We start from the raw sequence: 19,723 nt of genomic DNA, 5'->3' as shown, positions 1-19,723 counted from the left end.
CAGAGCACCTCTATCCCAGATCCTGGTGGCTGTGCTGCAGGGGGACAGTTTCATGCCCGCTGTCACCAGCACGCACTGTGGTGTCTCTACCAACAGCTTGCTTCAGCCCTCACCAGATCATCGCTGCTTCCTGTTTTTGCACAAGTCGGCATGTGGCATTAAGATGCACAGCAAGGTTTGAAATTAGACGAAGTTGAGCTGCCATCTGGGATCATCCCAGGACTCACTCTGCAGCCCTTGAATCACAAACCTTCTGCTGTATTCTGACTGAGCACTCTGGTGGCAAGCTTAGAATACTGTCACAGGCAGAAGCCTGTGTTGTCTTCGTCCTCTGGCTGCCAATGTCACTGACTCTGATCATAGTACTAGTTTGCTAGTTTGAACAACAGTCCCCTTTCCTGTAACCAATAACTGCTTTATTCATGTTTACTGGTTCTAGAATGATCCAGCAGAAACATGCTGAGGTAAATTGTGTCTCTATTTTACAACTGATTTCAGGATAAATTCAATCCCTGGAGCATGCTCAGTTTCCTATATAAACCTCCACAATGCCTTGATATCTTTTTCTCTGCTTTTACCGATGGATGTAAATTTCACAGTTGGGAGTTATTGCTTTACTTGTCATTTGCTGCCTCCTCCCCCCCCCCCACCCCAGTGTTAGGTACAAGGTAGGCCCATGCATACAGCAAACTAAGGAATGAATGCATATTGGTTAACCACTCATCATACTTAAGCCTAGAAGTTATAAGAGCTCATTACAAAAAAAACTGGACATGCCCTCTTGCTTTGACATCTGGTCTACCATTCTGGAAGGTTCATTAATTGAAGTCTATGTCTTCAAGAGACTTAGAAGTTAAGGCTAGGTATGTGCAGTTGTACTGACCACACTTACCATCTTTGTCCATTCTTACGATTAATGTGTTTATTAGCTGGATTTATTTGAATATCTTCATAACATGTATAATCACCTATCAGTATGGCGATTTCTCAGAAAATTAGGAAACAACCTTCCTTAAGACCCAGTAATACCACTTTTGGCTATATACCCAAAGGATGCTCAATCGTACCACAAGGACATGTGCTCAGCTATGTTCATAGCAGCATTGTTTGTCATTGCCAGAACCTGGAAACAACCTAAATGCCCCTTGACCAAAGAATAGATAAAGAAAATGTGGTACAGTTACACAATGGAGTACTACACTGAAGAAAAATTGACATCTTGAAATTCAGGATCTAGAAAACATCATATTGAGTGAGGTAACCAAGACCCAGAAAGACAAATATCATATGTACTCACTCATAAGTGGCTTTTAGACATAAAGCAAAGAAAACCAGCCTGCAATTCACAATCCCAGAGAACCTAGACAACAATGAGGGCACTAAGAGAGATAAACATGGATCTAATCTATATGGGAAGTAGAAAATGACAAGATTTCCTGAGTAAATTGGGAGCATGGGGGGGACCATGGGAGAGGGTTGAAAGGGAGGGGAGAGGCAGGTTAGGGGAGCAGAGAAAAATGTAGAGCTCAATAATATCATAAAAATATGTATAATCATAGCCAGCCTCTGTCTACCTAGTACTCAACAAGGATTTCCTGAGATTTAATGCCTACAAAACATCATATCCCTAAAGTATGTATAAGAAGGCAGACGAGACTGGGAGACATGTAAGAAAACCATTGGAGATACCATGGGATCTGAAAGTGCACACAGCTACAAAGAATAGCTTAGCCTCACTGGGGTATGATGCTAATATAGCCACACAGAGTCAAAGCACATTTTTGTCAACAACAAACTGTGTACACAGGGGTGGTCCCAGAAGATAATAAGGCCAGGGCACTGTCTTGTTTGGTACATGCACACTCCGTGATGTGTAAAGAACATCAGAACTCTCAGGGCCAAGCACTGTCTGACAGTACTTACTCCTCTACTGGGTGGGGGTTGGTCTCTTGTCTCCTTCCCCTTCCCCTCTTATGCTTACTGCATAGCAGGTGCTCCTCGTGAATGAGATGACTGATGTGGGCAGTCTGGAAGAGTATCTCCTTCCTCAGCATGTGGGTTGTATCTGGGGTTTAGATAAGGAGGCTGAGGCTGGGTCGTAATGAACAAGTAGGTCTGTGTCCGGCAACATAAGAGAAGAATATTTCCTTTTAAGATGAGTTTTTCTTTGAATCACTTGTATGTGCCTGTATGTGGTCATGTGTACCTGAGTGCGGTTGCTGACTGAGAGAAGAGGGAGTCTAATCCTCTAGAGCTGTTGTGAGTCACCTGGTGTGGATGCAGGGGATCCTTTGCTAGAGTAGTGGCTGCTTTAATTTTGAGTCATCTCCTGCCCCTGGAAGGGTGTTTTCTGTGGAAGGAACAGCAGGGACATGTGGATGAGCAACACAGGCTCCCAGAGTGTGTGGAGCCTGGGCCCAGGAGAGCTGCCAGGGCTGAAGCTGGGCACACACAGGCAGTCCCTCTAAGCGATGGGTCAGCATTGCAATGGAAGCTTGCAAGAAACATAAGTCAGTCTGTAAGAAGATACGGAGTAACAGTCAGCTGAGATGTCCCATATGTGCAATTCATTTTCAGAATATGCTTCTTATAAGAAATAATTGTTTAACTCTGCACTTAAGGCCGAGAACTCTCAGCGTCTGCCTGGATCTGAGACACTGCAGATAGCACCATAGCCGCAAAGAGAGAAAATAATAATAATAATAAAGTTTTCTTTTCATGCCGAGCTACAGAAACTGTCAAGGTTAATTCTCTCCCTTATAGTTCTAAAAGAGTCTCCTTCCTGCCTGGAGAAATTCAGAGGAGGTATTCCTTCTCCGAGGGGAGGGGAGGCATGGGCTTTGCGGAGGGACGGTCCTTCGAACTCATGGTTGGCTGAGTCTCTAGATGGCATGTCTTCCCCGGGCTGTAGCACCGTCTGTGTGTAATTAAACACCCTCCCCTCTGTTTGATTTATGCCGGTTAATTTTTATCAACTAGACACAAACCTCTGAGGTGGGGGACCCTCAAGTGAGAGAAATGCCTCCCCCAGATTGGCCTGTCTGTTTCTGTGGGACATTTTCTTCACTAATGATTGATGTGGGAGGGCCCATACCACTGTGGGCAGGGTCAGCAGGGTAGGTAGCCCTGGGGTGTGCGAGCCATGAGGGAGGTGTGGAGGGTAAGCTAGTGAGCAGCGGTCCTGCAGGGCTAGCTCTTCCTCTGTTCCTGCCTGAGTTCCTGCCCTCAGTTCCTATCTGGGAGCAAAGCCACGTATGTAGAGTTAACCCGTTCCTTCCCCCGAGTTGGTTTTGGTCAGTGTTTTTATCACAGAAACAAGAAGCTAACTAGGGCAGACATCAGTATCAGTGAGTGTATACTGTGATGTTTGGGGGGAATGACTGAGGGGTGCGTGCAACTGAGCTGGAAAAGACATGGAGTGTTCAGTGCTCAGTGGACCACGGTTCTGTTGGAGCACACAAGGAAATACAGGTAATGAGACCTGGCCTGTGAAGTTTCAGAGGGAAACAAAGCCTATTAATCATGGCTCTGTCTCCCTCTCTTTCTCTGTATGAGTGTGGAGTGTGTGTGTATGTGATGGGTGAGTGTGTGGTATGTGTGTGAGTGTGCAGAACAGTACACAAATAGTCAGGGATCAGCTCTCAGGAATTGGTCTCGACCATTCTACCTTGTTTTGGGGACAGGGTGTCCCTTCTGTCCTGTGACTGCACACATACACCAGGCTAGCTGGTCCCAGGACCTTCTGGGAAATTCTCCTGCTTCTCCCCCCATTTCTTTGAGGACAGTTGGGATTACAGAAGCATGCTCTTGGGTTTTATGTAGGTTTAGGGGGTCAACTTCAGGTCTTCAGGCTTGTGCTGCAAGCAGCAAGCGACACACAAAGCCACCTTCCCAGCTTGCCTCAGTGACTCTTCACGGCCAAATCTACTCTGAGTTGCAAATTGTTCCAATTACATTGGTGCCCTGTATTCTGCGCCCTTAGAGTAGCTGTGGCAAGCACAGCCATTGGTGGAAGACCCGTTTCAACTATCTGGAGGCATATTCTCATATTCATTTCAGAATAATGAGATGTTTAAATATTTATTTCTTTCCAATAACTGGGTAGGCCTAGGCTCTTCATTTTAATAAATTCTGTCCAAATGCCGGCAAGTCACTGCTCAGGAGATATTGGCCCCGAATCCCCTCATGATAATGGAGCACACATCAGGATCACACGTCATCCCCAACTGCCACTAACTGTGACCTTGGGCAAATCACACAACTACTCAGGAATGCCTTTTGATAATTTTTTAAAGTTGCCTGTGTAACTCAAAAATCCTGAATATGTCTTAAGAGATCTGATTAGTTCAAAAACATAGAAATAAGTTAACAACTGAACTATAAATTGTGGTGGGGGAGATTGGTATTTAGGACATGACCTCTGCAGCAAATGGTCAGACATTTGACACAGGCCAGTTTTAGGAGGAATTAAAAATATTTATATAGACAGGGTTTATTTGACAAATATTTATTGCAGACCCAGGAATTATGCTAAAACCTGAAAATATAATGACACACACACACACAGAAAATAGTCCGGTCTCCAAAAGCCAGCTGCCAAGCCGGGAGGCAGACATTTCATGGAATTCTAGATATGAAGACCAAACATCTAGCCCTGGTCTAACCTGGGCTACATGACAAGGAGGGCTTTCTGCAGATGGGATGTCTCAGCTGGGAACACACTTCCTGTGATTTTTGTCTGGGAAGTTATAATGATTGGAACACACAATAAAAATATTTATTTGCCCAACTCCGGCCTAAACATTTTAAGACGGAAGGATTACGTGGAAGAGAATCTGAATGCAGCGTATAAATGTCGTCACCACCCACATTTTGCCTAATCATGCGTTCAATGACTTCTAGGAGAGTCCTTTTCCTGCATCAAGTTCAAAGGCAGAGGGGACACTCTTCCCTATGAGAATGTCATTCATTGTCTCCCTAGCTTAGCTTAAGAAGCAGCATAGCTGCTGGCAGAGTACACAGTCTGGAAACTTGCTGACTCTCTCCTATCCCCTTTCAATCTCCTCCAGATCAGTATTTTCAGGGCAGGCAGTCCACCTGCTGCTGCCTGGCCTTAAGGTGATGGGTGTGCACCTTGCTAACAGGTCAAGTAGACCCATGACAGACAACAAGTGCTGTCTGCTGGCTGATGCGATCATCTCCACATTCACCAAACGGGAGGTACAGGGTTTAGCTTAAATGTGACGCTGAGACCACGCTACAGAGGAAACTAAGCCGTTCAGGAGACTGCCTCACAGGGGAGTGTCATAAACTTAACATCTTGAATGTAGAAATCAATCCCCTTGGCAGTAGTTTTGATACCCACCTTGTTGAATGACTAGTTATCAGAGCATGCGCCCACCCCAATCTATAGATGGGGTTAAACAATACAATGGTAGTTTTATGTGCTCTGTTCTGTATAGAAGGCTTTATTTATATGCTTTTACTGTAGCAACAGCATTTAGCTCAGTTTCTTGTCGAGCAAACAGCTTGGACGCTGCCCTCTGTGAGTCAGCGTGCCTTGGCTGTCTACTGCTCCCACATTCATTCAGCCCTGGCTTTATTATTTAACTGCTTTCTCCTTTGTCTGTCTTCTCCAAGGAGATCAAAGGCCCTTTGAGGATAGGGATTGTGTTCTTCGTTCAGTGCCCAGTCCTGAAACTGTTCGGCCTTCAGTGAGCATTTGCCAGGGCCTGCAATGATCTCCAAACCTCCAGAAGAGATGACTGCGAGGCTAAGACACTCCTGAGAGTACTCTCCAGCTTTAATATGTACAGGAATCACAAGGAAGCCTGTTAGGTGGGCTCCCACGCCTTGTTCCCAATGCTTTTTGTTTGGAATCTTTTTAATTTTTTTCTTCTCCATGGATATACTTATGGTTATTGTTTTTCTTGCAAAATAAATTTAGGAAAACAAGACCTACAAGGCCTTGGGACCACACTGATATTTCCCGTGGAGGAATCATGCGTGTAAAGTGGAGTGCTCAGCTCTGCCCCCACGTTCTGATCCCTTTCAGTACATATGAATTACATACCCACTAGTGCCAGGCTCTCCTCCATCCAGTTCTTGGAGTTGCACTGGTTAAGAAGATGGGCAAAGACGTTACTGCGACAACACTAGATTCTCCTCAGAGGGCATCTTACTTAAATTAAGGTATTATGAGATACAGGGAAAGAAAAAAACGTGGCTTATTAAAAGATGACATCACCTGAGGTCCTGTGAGAAGAAAGACTTTGGGGAGGGGCTTCCCATGAGAAGGAGGGCAGATCCTGAAGGAAGAAACTTCACAGGGAGCAGGCTAAAGTCCTTCACCAAGGATACGAGGTGGAGGGATGGTCGGCACTGCCTCCAATGCAAAATTCCTATCTGGCACAGCAGTGTGGGGGGGGGGGTCAGTATTTTAACTATTGTCACACAAATCTTTCTTCTGTTAAAAATAGCCATATTATTGAAATTTTAAATTAAAATTAAACCCTTTACTTTTATAAGAGAGAGATAGATGGAGAGAGAGAGTATGTGAGTATGTGAGTATGCACTGTGATTCACCCTAGAAGTCAGAGGGCAGCTTGCGGGAGTACGTTCTCTCCTTTCACCACGTGGGTCCCGAGGATGCACTCAGGGCACGCCAGCAGGTGCCTCTCCCTGCCGAGCCAGCCCACCTGCCCACACTGTTGAAACTCTTCACTGGCAGAAGCTGCTTGACCTCGTGGGTCCTTTTCTGTGTAATTTCATCGGTGTTGGCAGACTGGGTGTGCTAGTACCTGAGCATGGGAAATTAGCTCACGCAGAATTTTCTGGACACTGAAATGATTTATCACTGATTGGATTACTCAAATGTCATCAAATGGAGCTTAATAAATGGTGTCAACTGTCATTAAGCATTTATAGACTTTCTAAAGAGGGGCCCAGCGCCCATAGCTTTGAAAGAAATTAGAGGATGTATTGGTTTTCTCCTGATTATTTTTAGTTGCTGAACTGACTTGTCCATACTTCCTGGGGACATCTGCATATTAATAATAACAGCAAAATCCCAAAAAATACCAAATAACACAGTGCCCGAGAAAGGAAAGCGCAGGTCCAAACATGCTGTCGGCCTGTGGCAACGACCACCTGAGGCTGCTCGTGAAGTGTAGAGCTCAGCTCTAGGGTCATTTCACCACCTTTTCCTTAGCCTGTGCCGAGAAGGGTAGGGCAGGTGACAGACAGGTGGGCCTTCTGTGATAAGGGCCTGTGAAGCGGGAATCTAGCTGCACTGTAATTCCCAAGGTCTACCAGATGGAAAATGGCTTTATCTACCTAGAAAGATCTAGGCTCGAAATAGAATTGAGTTCTCTCTCTTTTCTTGGTGCTGGAAGACTTGGTTCCTTCCTCTGAGAGCTGCTTGATTGAATGTGTTGAGAGAGAGAGAGAGAGAGAGAGAGAGAGAGAGAGAGAGAGAGAGAGAGAGAGAATGCACATGTATGTATATGTGCATGTGTGTGGTCTCTGGGTGTTTTTATTTTGTTTCGTTCCATTATGCTACAATAATAAGGACATTTTCCCAGGATATGAAAATTGGTTTCTTCTCTTGTACTTGGGCAGTCATGTTAGCCATCAGTGGCTTCCAAAACTGACAACACAGAGGATAATCACTAAATACAGATGCAGGGACTGTGTGGACACAGACCCAATGGGGCCGGAATGAGTGGGAGGGAGGAGAGACTGGGAAAGAGGGCGGCTCTACTGGGCAGAAAAGCAGCATCCTGGCCTTCTGTGTGTGTACTCCTGCCGGGATTACAGTTCCTATCTTCTTGTCTATGAACGCGGGAGAGGGAGAAGGGCCTATGGCAGACAAAAGGATACTTTAATCTTCACATGCACCCGCTTGACTCAGCCTATCATTTAACAAAAGCACACCATAATTTAATCTCAATAATAATTTGGTCCACAGTCATAGGCGACAAGCCTATCAAAGCAGACAACCTACAATTTGTAAAATTCGGGTGCTGGGGATAAGGGCCACCTGTTGAATTTAATCTTTGAGTTATAATGTTAATTCCGTCGTGTAAATGCACATAAACACCACATCTCTATCTGTCTTTGGGACCTGGAGCTGTGGAGATGTGAACGGTTTCTTCATGGTATCTACAGGTCTCTCTAGGTTCTATGAATCAAGAGTAAACTCGGTGTCCGTTGGAGTTCTGATCAGGATGCAGGGGCATATGGTTTTGGGGTTGCCTCATTCCGGGTATGTGTGATTTTTCTGAGGCCTGATGTGAGAGAGAAGAAGAGAAAGAGGGACATGGTGCCATGTGACAGTGTGGTTGGGACAGGAGAGGTTTTGCTCCCTACCCCCTGCCGTGTTAACTGGAGTAAAGTTCTTCTCTGGAGACACCCTAACAAATGATTTCAAGCCTTACCTGATGGAGACTGTGGACAGTCTCAAGCCAAACTGAAGCCACCAGCAGCTTGTAGGTGTTCGTAGGGGTGTGTGCCTCAGGTGGCCCCTGGGAGTGGGAGCTCTGTCCATTTGCTGGCCAGAGCCACAGAGGGTAAAGAGGGCCATTGGGCAGGTTGGCCTCAGCTCCTTGGGACAAAGGGACATGGCCCCACTGATGGAGAGTGTCTTGGGTTTGCACTTGTTGCTTTGCCTGGTGCAACCAGGCTCTGCGCTCTGGTGCAGCCTCGGAGTGGGACTTGTGAGGTGGGTCTTTGCTTTTTTCCTTTCTCCTTCTTTCCTCTCTTCTCCCTTCCTTCATTCTTTTCTCCCTTTATTCCTTGCTTTTCTTCCTTCTTCCTTCCCTCCCTCTTTCCTTCTTTCTCCTTCTTTTCTTATTTCCTTCCTTTATTCCTTCTTCTACTTCTTCCTCCTTTCTTCCCTCCTTCTTTCCTCTTTGCTCCCCCTTTCTTCCTTTCCTCCTTCCTCCATTCCTTATTGTTTTCCCCTTCCTCCTTTCCTTCTGTTTCCCTTCCTTCATCAGCTCCCTCCCTTCTTCCTTCTCTCCCTCCCTTCTCTCCCTCCCTTCCGTCTCTCCCTCCCTTCCCTCTCTCCCTTCCGTCTCTTCCTCCCTCCCTCCCTCCCTCCCTCCCCCCCCTCCCTCCCTCCCTCCCTCCCTCCCTCCCTCCCTTCCTTCCTTCCTTCCTTCCTTCCTTCCCCTTCCTTCCTTTTCTTTTTTCTTTCCTGTCTCTCTTGGATTTTTGGCACAAGGTACCGTATGTTACTCAGACTGACCTCAAATTTGCCATTCTCCTGCCTTAGCCCATAGAGTGTTAGGTTTGCCAGAGTGTGCATACTGGGAGATGGTGGTTTTCAAGGAACGAATTGCATCGATATGGATAATTTATACAGAGAAAGACCACTGTCTGCCAAGAATTTCCATTTGCATGTAGCATTTCTTAAAACACGGAAAGGTCATTGTTCATCCTAATCACACAAGGCCCTGATACCCTGAAAATATTAACAGCACACCTGTTTGCATAAGCATTTTTTTTTTTTTAAAGATTACTGTTAAACTCTAAGTCCTCCTAGTTGGGGATAGTTGAACACTAGGTTCCAGAAGAAACAAAGTATTAGGAATATCATCCCATGTCCATCAGAGCTTGCAGGGTCTTGATCTTTAGACATTCCCTGTTCATGAATGGTTCCAAAATTTGAGGTGGGTCCCCACTAAAGAACAAGCGTGAAATCCACCACCATACCTTATTGATCACATGCCAGTGACCCACACAGAACGCCACATCCATCCCCAGGCAGAAGCCAGGGCTAAAGTTCCCCACACCTGCAGGCCTTATCAGCAGCCCGCACATGCAGACCCCAGCACGAAATCAATCAGCAACCAAGGCGAACCGAAACCATAATTGTTAAGCCTCTGCACTGGAGTTTTAAGTCTACCCCAAATGGGCGCCTCCTCCTGTTCACATCTCAGAAGTCTCCCTAGTTACAACTCTCAGAGGATGTGAGCTCCTCCTCGGTGCACCCCACAGCACCGTTTACTGCCAGCGCCGGCTTCACCTAGCAGCTCATCTTGCTCCACACATCTCAGGGCACGCCTTATTTTTATCTGACACTCAGAGGTGGGAAAGCTGAGTCCTGCATGAAGCCCCTTTGGGTTCTTCACATCTGTAGCATTCTACACAGCACAGGTGAGTGACAACACTTGGATTGTCACTTAAAGTCTGACTTACTCATGTGTGACAAGAGCAATCTTCTCACACAGAAGGAACATCTGCAAATATTACTTTGGTTCACAATCATAAAATGCAGTAAAAGTAAGAGTTGAGAGCTTTCAAGTCATCTTCTAGGTTTATAGACACAGAGTGGAAGTGTGTGTGTGTGTGTGTTTAATAAAAACACACTAGCAATTTCAAATAACCAGAGATGAATTTAAACTGTATTAAAATATCACTGGAATCAGGAAACTTGATTTGGTTTCTCCCAGTGGCTTCCTGTACTGAAACCGGAGACTTGTTAGTCTAAGGAAAGGAGGTTCAATTTAAAGGGAAAAAAACCCAGCTTATTAATTATTAGCCAAGCCATGCAGTGGCTTCCCGGAAGGCAAAGGAAAACAGGCTTTCTAGCCAATGGGAGCTGTGTATGCCTCCAGCCCTCTGTGCCTGCCAGAATTGGGCTCCCCAGGGGCTGGGGCCTTTCAGCCAAGAGCAGTACCCAGCAGACATCAGAGGGGAACTGTGGACTGAGCTGTGACGGGGGCTCTTTCTTGTTCCCTCTGGAAGCGCAGGAGGAACCATGGTATTAGACCCTGCGGATTCATGTTTCCTCTCACCCGCGCAGTACTAGTCTAGAATACGCCAGGCTCCAGCAACTGGACATCCATCAGTAGCTGCTATTGCTAGGGCTCAGGATTCTAGTCCAGGATCTTTGAGGTTTGGGGTCCACTCACCTCATTCCTATTCCCTGATGAACTTTGCATCCTCCTCGGAATAGCAATTCATAGCTAGCACACACCCCTCCCTGCCCCAACTGGTGCACACTACCTTCCAGCCTCCGAACTAACACCTTCTCCTGTGCCTCACCGCCCCAGCAAAGAGGACCGGTCAGGTGTACAGGGTGCCCAGGCCAAGCGGTGGCCGGCAGGATGGCGCACAAGCTGTCACCTTGTGGTCTGCTACACCAAGGTATCCATCCAACTGCGGGTGTCCGGCGGGGGCGGTTCTACGTGGCTGGGGACTGCTCTCCGCTGGCTGCGCGCTGCCGGCAGTCGCCTGCTGCTGCTGCTGCTGCTGCTGCTGCTGCTGCTGCTGCTGCTGCTGCTGCTGCTGCTGCGGGGCCCTCTCCTTCTGGCTGCCGATGCTGCTGTACACGAGCAACAAGCTGGTGCACATGGTAGTGAGCACTAAACACACTGCCAGACCATGGTGCTGCGGGCGGGAGGGCGGGCGAGAGAGAGAGAAGACAGCGACTGAGCACTGAGCGTGCAGCCGGGAAGCTTGCAGCTCCTATTGACACTCGCAGGTCCCGGGCAGCCGCCCCCAGACCCCCCGCAGCCAGGGAGCAGAGGTGACAAGGTCCAGTACACCTGCCGGGGATGCACTCACAGCCCGCGTCTCACAGTGGTGGCACGCGCAGTGACCTGCGGTGAGGGTGAGCATGCTCGCCCTGGGCAGTTTGGGGAGGAAGGTCTGGTCCCCACCTACGCTGCTGGGATCTCATCCCTCAGCACACCATCTCTTCTGGGCCCCCGGGGCTTCCCGCAGCGATCCCCGCTAAGTTTGAAATCCGACGAGGAAACCAAGAAAGTCGATGATGGTCCCTTCTCCCCGCCCCCCTGCCCCTCCGAGTTTGTGTCCAGCAGTGGCTGTGGCTGTGGGGCACCTTCCTTTCCGGAGAGGTCAGCCTGCTCCTCTGCTCTCCAGTCGCTCCTTGGATCACTCATTAAAGATCCAGCAGCCCAGGCATCTCTAGTGTTTATCCCGGGGTTCCGAGCCAGGTGGAAAGTTGTCACCCATGACAGGCGACCTCTTGCCACAGGGCTAGGTACCCGGCAAGGCTGCTACGGGCATCCCCTGGGACATAGAGCCCCGGGGGGTCCTTGCCTCTGCCTGGCGGAGTTGGAACAACAGACTCACCATCAAGGTCTTCATTTTGAGCGCCTCTTTTGTGCGGAATTCTCAGGCAAGCGCGTCCGGAGCCACTTTTTCTTGGAGGCTGTCCATGGTGGGTGATGGGGCAGAGGCGCCTCGGATGTTCGCCTGGCGGCTGGAGTGCAGCTGAGCGGGAGCAGAAGCCTCGCGACCTGGGAAGCGCTGCTGTGGCAGAGATTAGAGGAGAATTAAAACTGAGCCGGACCCTCCGAGTCTCAGCAATCCACACACTGCCTCCTGCCGCCGCCTGCTGGGTCCTAGAGTCCTCTGCAGTCCCCCTCCCAGCCCCCAAACCATCTTTTCAGTGATGTGGAATTTCTGGGGCGAGACAGTTAACCACAAGGGTGTACCCACTTCTTGGTTTGGAGATTTATAAGCTAAAAAGGACTCAGAACCCAATTCGATCCTGAACATGGTGGTCATTTGAAAATTTACTAACGAAAATTTCAGTTTTATGATTCTATTAAAAACAAGTTAACTTCCCAAATGCCAATAGATCTATTTATATTTGCATTTTGTGTTTGCTGCTTGGAAAATGTTACCATAGAATTATTTTTCTGAAAAATTATGTCAGTGCAATTTCTAGTTGTTTTCAAATACCCTTTTCCTCCTTAATTTTGTTTTGACAAATTGTTAGTCTCATGCTTCCTTTGGACCGTACTCTTTCATGTAAATGACTTCATTCATCATTTGCTTCCAAGAACACAATTTATATTTCTACTCAACCTTTGAGGTCCCCAGTACTTACTTAAACAATTTCAAAGTTTCTGAAACAGTCAGTGCATCCTACCCATGTGATTAACCAGGACCTCAGAGTCTTCCTAATGGCAGTGAAGATGTACTAGCTGGTGAAGATTAAAAACATGATTTTTTTAATCATATAAACCTGGTGCCTTCACTTGTGCTGTGTAATCCACTGACATTCACGATTTTACGTTCAGAACTTAGATTAAACTAAAAAATAAAATCTGACCACTGTTCAGTGTTGTTTGTATCTGGCCGGTTCTAAGGCTGCTCTCATCCCTACAGCCAATAAGAGCATGGCTGAGCTAGCTGTTTAGCTGAAAACATATTTCTTGTGGAATTGTTCAGTAGACACAGTTGTCTCCGTGTCTCTCTTCACACTGGACCTATAGCACTGAGGCTAAAGATCACATTAAGGCAGGGATGATGCTCAGCCCACCTGGACCACGGGCACAGGGAGTTCTTTCTCGGGGCCAGGACAGGCATTGCAATCTTTTTTTTTTTTTTTTAATCTTTCCTAGTCTACCGCTGGACAGGTGATACAGCCAGTATTATTTTTAACTTAAGAGGCCTACTTCCAGGCTCTATTACCAAAGTTAAAATGATTGGTTCAGTAATGAACATTCAGGAGACAGAAACACACACTATGGAGCCTTTCAGGGAAAATACAAAAAATTCGAAGCACTGTCCAACATTGCCAGCCGTGCAGTTAGCTTTTTATTCAATTTGTGCTGTGGGCATGAATAGTGCCCGTTGTCTGGGCAGGGAAAGCAGCAGCTGGAGGAGAATCTTATCGGGTCTTGGCAGTTCTTTATTGTATGGCTGCACTTGACACTCAAATTAATGAAACAAAGGACCGACCTGATGAATTATTGCAAGCAGATTATCTGTGTTTCTCCAACGCTGCTTGGGAGACACAGCTAGACGGAGCTCCTGCCTTCCTCAGATTGCTCTCCCTCCATCTAGCAAGTTACCCAAGTGACGGATAAAACACTTCTCGTGTATTTGGCCCTCCAAACAGAGACATCACACTCACAACTTAGGCTCATGGCGACACGTTGGACATCTGTTCCGCGGTGTGTCCGACCAGACCCGCTAAGATTGTGCTTTATCCCCCCCTGGGACTGCAGTTAGCTGCTCACAAAATTACTCACAAAATGAGTAGTGTATATTTAACATTTTAATGCCGAGCTTGATTTGAAGGACTTCAAGGCGTCTGGCTTTCCAGTTTCAGTATTTGATTCGGATGGTGCAAGTCTTGGCGGGATTCTGGTTTGGGAGTCAAATGGACAAGGTAGGGCCAGAGGAGGGCAGAAAAGGTAATGGATGGCAGTTAATTCAACTTGATGATTGTTTAATGATCAATTAAGCAATTGATCTCTTTAGGAAGCACAGAGGCGAATCAAGCACAGCATTTTTCCTCTAAGGATTCAGGTGTGTGTGTGTGTGTGTGTAGAAAACTTAATGAACAGACTATGAAAGAGATCTATAGAGTCAACAAACATATACTTATCAAAGATCTACTTTTTTAAGGACCTACTGTGTTCTGGTACTAGGTGGTGCCTGGGTCTGCTGATCTCAGGGAATTTGCAGTCTGTATTCAGGTAAACGCTGTGCACTTTTATGCCACAGAATAAGGAACGATCAATCAATAGATTTGTTTCTCAGCTTTGTCTCCCTGCTTTCTTAAGATCAGAGGGTTTCTCCTTTAGTCCCAGCACTTGGGATGGACAGGCAAATGGGTCTCTGTGAGTCTGAGGCCAGGGTAGTCTACATATGGAGCCAAGTCAAGACTACATGGTGAGACCCCGTTATTGTAGAATAATCCTCTTGTACACTGTGAGGATTTGTCACTGGGGTTAATTTAATTAAAAAACTGACTGGCCAGTAGTTAGACCGGACAGCCAGACACAGAGGAGGCTGGGAAGAAGAAGGGTGGAGTCTAAGGAGTTGCCAGACAGAAAGGAAGTAGCACATGCAGGAGAGGTAAAGGCCCCCAGTCTTGGGGCGGCACACAGATGAATGTAAATGGGTTAATTTAAGTTATAAGAGCTAGTTAGTAATAAGTCTGTGCTATCAGCCCAGCATTTGATAATAAACATTAAGCTGCTATGTGGTTATTGTGGGAGTGGTTGCCGAGACACAGAGAAGCTCCACGTATACCCTTTCTTAAAAAAAAAGAAAATACCCAAGAAGTGTGAGATTTTAAGGGTATATACTTACACTTATATAAACCTTTTGGTTATTAATCTGAATAGCCATAACAAAAATAAAATAGGCAAATTCACGAATACTAGATTTACTTGGAGGCAAGCAGACAGGTATACAAGTCAATGAAGATTTTTGGTTCATCTTGCTTTTGTAGTTCAGTACAGAGTGAGCAAAAGATTCACAGTTTGTCTCTCAAAACCCAGGAACTGAGACAGATTTCTCACCATTTAAAATTTTGCTCCATTTCTGCCTCTCCTGCTATCATATCCAATCAAATTGGTTCCTATTTTTGAAAAAAAGAGACTGGAAAATAAATTGAGTGTTGCACAATGTAGTTTGTGTGATAAAAATAAGCCGAGAATTTACGAAACAAGGCAAGTCCCTGGTGATGAGAGAGAGGTGGAATCCGCACAGGGACTTAAAGAACAAAGGAGCATAGAGCTACTGGAGGTTGGGGGAAGGCCACAGGCAAACTGCCTAGGAGCTCTGCTGTGGTTCCTAAGCGATTATTCAGAGAAAGGTGTAGCACAATTTTAAGTGGTCTTAAGACTAAAAACCCAGAGTCAGATATAGGAGTCAGTGCCGAAAGATCAGAGAAGCAGAGCAGCCGGCCATGAGTTCTTATCTCTACTGAATCCTCAGACTGAAGGGGCGATCATGTCTCTGCGAATCCTCAGGCTGAATGCCTTGAGCTCCTATCTCTTTCTGCCTTACATCCCTCTCTCTGCTCAGCCATATTCATTCCTGTCTCCATCTCTCTAGTGTTGGGATTAAGGGCCTATGTCTCCCTGGGATTAAAGGTGTGAGCCACCACTGTCCGGCTCTGTTTCTCTTTGAGACTGAATCAACCTAGTGTAGCCCAGGATGGCCTTGAACTCAGAGATCTGTCTGCCTCTGCCTCCTTAGTGCTGGGATTAAAGACGTGTGCCACCACTGCCTGGCCTCTATGGCTGACTAGTGTGGCTAGTTCTGTGCTCTGATCCTCAGGCAAGCTTTGTTAGATCACAAGCACAATATCACCACAAAAAGGTTCGTGCTTTCTGTGCATAGCGAGTATGCACAGCGCACATACAGAACTCATAGGACAACCTCAAATGTTGATTCTCTGGTAGTCTCACCTTTTCTTTGAGATGTCATCTCTCATTGGCCGGGAATTTTGCCATGTAGGCCAGGCTAGCTGGGCCTGGGAACAGCCAAGGATCCAGCTGCCTTGACCTCCAATCTTGCTGTTGTGAGGATCTAAATGCAGGCCCTCAGACTTGAGAGGCAAATCCTCAGCTGACTGAGGCATCTGTCCTAGCCCATCATACATTTCTAAGACAGATGAAAAACATGAGTTAACGTAACATACGCTGATATATGGAGTTATGGCTGCTTTTTACATTATGGTGCCAGGGAAAAGGAAGACATTTCTGCAAGGTACGAGAAACGCAAACTTTCCAATAATGATAGTTAAATCCTAGAACATGTTTGACATTTATTCATCTGTGCATAAGCTTTACTAACTTTCTTCTGGGCTGTCAGAACTCTGATTTTCGCTCTTACCATTTACTAGCTCCAAGAACATGGCATCTTATTCAGCTGTACTTTAACTGTGTGTGAGAGTGTGTGTGTGAGAGTGTGTGTGTGAGAGTGTGTGTGTGAGAGTGTGTGTGTGAGAGTGTGTGTGTGAGAGTGTGTGTGAGAGTGTGTGTGAGAGTGTGTGTATGTATGAGTTTGTGTCTGAGTGTGGGTGTGAGTTGGTGTATGTGTGTGAGTTTGTGTCTGAGTGTGTGAGAGAGTTTGTGTGTGTGTGTGTTTGTATGTGAGTTTGTGCCTGAGCGTGTATGTGAGTTGGTTGTGTGAGTGTGCTAGTTTCTGTGGATGGCTGTGTGAACATGCCACAGGATACACGTGGAGGTTGGAGGACAGCCTTGGGTGCTGATCCTCATGTTTTACCTTGTTTGGCACAGGGTTTTTTGCTGGACTGACATGGGTACTCCCGGGCATTCTCCTGTCTCCACCTCTGGTTTGTGATGGTGACAGGCATGCTTGGCTTGCACATGTGTTCTGCAGATTCTAGTTCAGGCCCTCAAACCTGCACAGCAAGAACTGTACCCAATGGGCCACCCCTCCAGCCCCAGAACAAGGCCTTTGAAAGGGACAGGAACAGCACTGATGGGATTTGACGCTGGTGTGAAGGGGGCGGAGTCGGGGAGTGTGGGTTTAGATGTTGTGATCTAAACGTTGGGTGAGATGTCAAGGCACTTACAGTTTAGGAGCTCTGTTGGGCTGAGATGCAAGAGCTGGGCATCTTGAATGTGATCCACTGGGAACGAGCCAGCACAGAGAAGAATCCAGACCTGAGCTCCGAGGGTTCCCATTTCGTGTGGCAGGAAGAGGACGTGTGAGCCTCCACCACAATGCTGTGATTTAGGTGGCTGATTATTTTCAATTTGGATAGATTTTCCATGCTAAGACAGTTAGTCATTTATGTTCTCAAAAATACTTTTCAAATTCTATTATCATACCAAACGTATTTAATCATATTTATTTCTGTAGTTATTGCCGAGCCTCCCTTCCAAACTATAAATTTCTTTAGAACTGGGACAATGTTTCATTGCTATTATATCCACCAACCCTACCACAAAACTGAGAGTGGTAATATTAATCACTGACATTTATCCATCCCTTACTTTGTACCAGCATGATTCAGAGAACTTTACATATATTAACTCATAGAGGCTTCTGTTGCTTTTTTTTTAACTGCTGTGATCCAAACACCCGACAAGAAGTAACTTAAGAAGGGGAAGGTTCATTTCAGCTTACAGTTTGGAGGATGCAGCCCGTCACAGCAGGAAAGGCTTGCAGGCAGAGCAGGAAGCTGTCAGCATTACACCCCTGGTCAGGAAGCAGCCATGAGCACTGCTCAGCCCCTCTCTGCTTCCCCTCCCAGCTCAATAGACGAGTGCCTTCCACAGTTGGGGTCGCTCTTCACTCTTCAGTTAGACTTCTTTGCAAACATCCTGAGGACACTCCCAGCAGTGTGTCCCAGTGTTGCATTGCTTTCTTTTTCATTGTTGTGACCACAAACCCAAGAAGAAGCAGCTTATGGAAGGAAATGTCTATTTCTGTCATAGTTCCAGGAGGATACAGTCCATTGTGGCTGGGAAGGCAGGGCTGTAGGAGTGAGACTCTTGATATAGGATCTGATATATAACACTGGCTCTATTACAGCCATAGGACGAGGAAGCAGAGAGTGAACAGGAAGTGAGGCCAGGCTAAAACACCCCTACTGACCCACTTTCTCCAGTGAAGTTCCACCCACTGACGGTTCATGACCTTCCCAAACAGAGCCAGAGGCCAGCCATCCAGTGTTTAAATGGTTAAGCCTATGGGGGACATTTCATCAGAACACACGGCAACGTATTGTTAATTCTAAAGGTTGTGGCTGAAGATTAAGTATCGTAAGACCCCCCAAACAGCCACTTGAGGGAAGAATTTTCATTGTCTCTGTATTGCAAACAAATGAATCAAAAGTCAGACTCAATACCCTATCAACAGAGAGCAAAGTGACGGGTTTAGCTTTATAGGTAGTGCTTAAAAATTCTTATTAAAAACAAATGCATAGGAATTTTATGAAAGTTCTCACATGCAGGTTCTTGTACTGACCTCTAACTTGGACTAATTTGGGAGAAATTATTGGATATGTAATCTGTAAGATAGCATAACTAAAGGCAATTCTCATTCTATGATGTGTACCTATTGATACTTTTTACTTTTCAAGATCTATACATACTGGGGTGGTGGATCTGGGGATCAAGTGCTCATCCTACAAACTTGAGAGCCAGAGAGTTCAGATCCTAGCACCCACCTGTCATCCCAAATGCAAGGGAGGCAGAGACAGGAACTGGCTAGCCAAGCTAACTTAAATGCTGAGCTCCAGGCCCTAAATTTACAAGGCTCAGAGTTGATGGAAAATGACACCAAAGCCAACCTCAGGTCTCCATACATGTGCACCACGTGTACACATGCGCCTCCACACACATGCACACACCACACACATCCACAAAGAGGTATATATACATAGGAGACAGGTAATATTCACTGTGTGCTGGGGCGAGTGCTAACATAATCGTTGTTGAAGTATAGACTGTGTCCATTGCTCCGGACATCACCAGGGTGCTACCCAGCCACCATATCGCCCAGCACCCCACAAAGCAGCAGGGAAACCCTGTTTTGATTTTAGTGAGTAGAGGTTAGCCTCCTTCGCTCTATAGCAGTAGAGACAGCACCACAGCAGACCTGCGTTTTTGTCTGACTTCTCTCGGCTAGGGTCATACTTCATGGTCTCTCCATGCTGAATATATTAAGAGCTTGTCTTTCTTCATTCCTTGGCATTATGGTGTAAAAACAGCCCAGGTTTAAAATCTGTTTCCTGTTAGTGTGCCTTTGGACTGTTGCCTGTTGGTTATGAATAAAGCTATTAGGACTATTCTCACATAGGTTCTTTTGTGGGTTTGTGTTTGCATTTTTCTTGTGTGACTACCAAGAAGTGCATTTCTTGGGCCACAGGTTAATCTAGAAGGCACTAATGAGCGGTTGTTCAAGGGGATATGAACCCCTTTGCACAAGGAGTGAGAGTCTGCATTGTTGCTGATTCTAGTCA

The 19,723-nt window shown here is 46.3% G+C and overlaps 1 protein-coding gene across 1 annotated transcript in view; it reads right to left on the bottom strand.

Annotated features, from left to right (window-relative positions):
* St6galnac5 (ST6 N-acetylgalactosaminide alpha-2,6-sialyltransferase 5) overlaps positions 1 to 12,120 on the bottom strand; it is a 134,213-nt gene extending 122,093 nt beyond the window's left edge. The window contains exons 1-2 of the mRNA XM_050149545.1: positions 12,106 to 12,120; positions 11,134 to 11,397 (exon numbers count right to left, since the gene is read on the bottom strand). Coding sequence (XP_050005502.1) covers positions 11,134 to 11,397; positions 12,106 to 12,120 — 279 coding nt within the window. The remainder of the gene's footprint in view (positions 1 to 11,133; positions 11,398 to 12,105) is intronic.
* Positions 12,121 to 19,723: the final 7,603 nt, after the last annotated feature.

The sequence above is a fragment of the Alexandromys fortis genome, unplaced genomic scaffold (assembly GCF_014885135.2).
Source record: "Alexandromys fortis isolate MF-2015 unplaced genomic scaffold, M_Fortis_MF-2015_v1.1 scaffold_68, whole genome shotgun sequence".
Lineage (NCBI taxonomy): Eukaryota > Metazoa > Chordata > Mammalia > Rodentia > Cricetidae > Alexandromys > Alexandromys fortis.
Note: the sequence above shows the minus strand (reverse complement) of the source record. Positions and strands in the feature narration are given on the sequence as shown.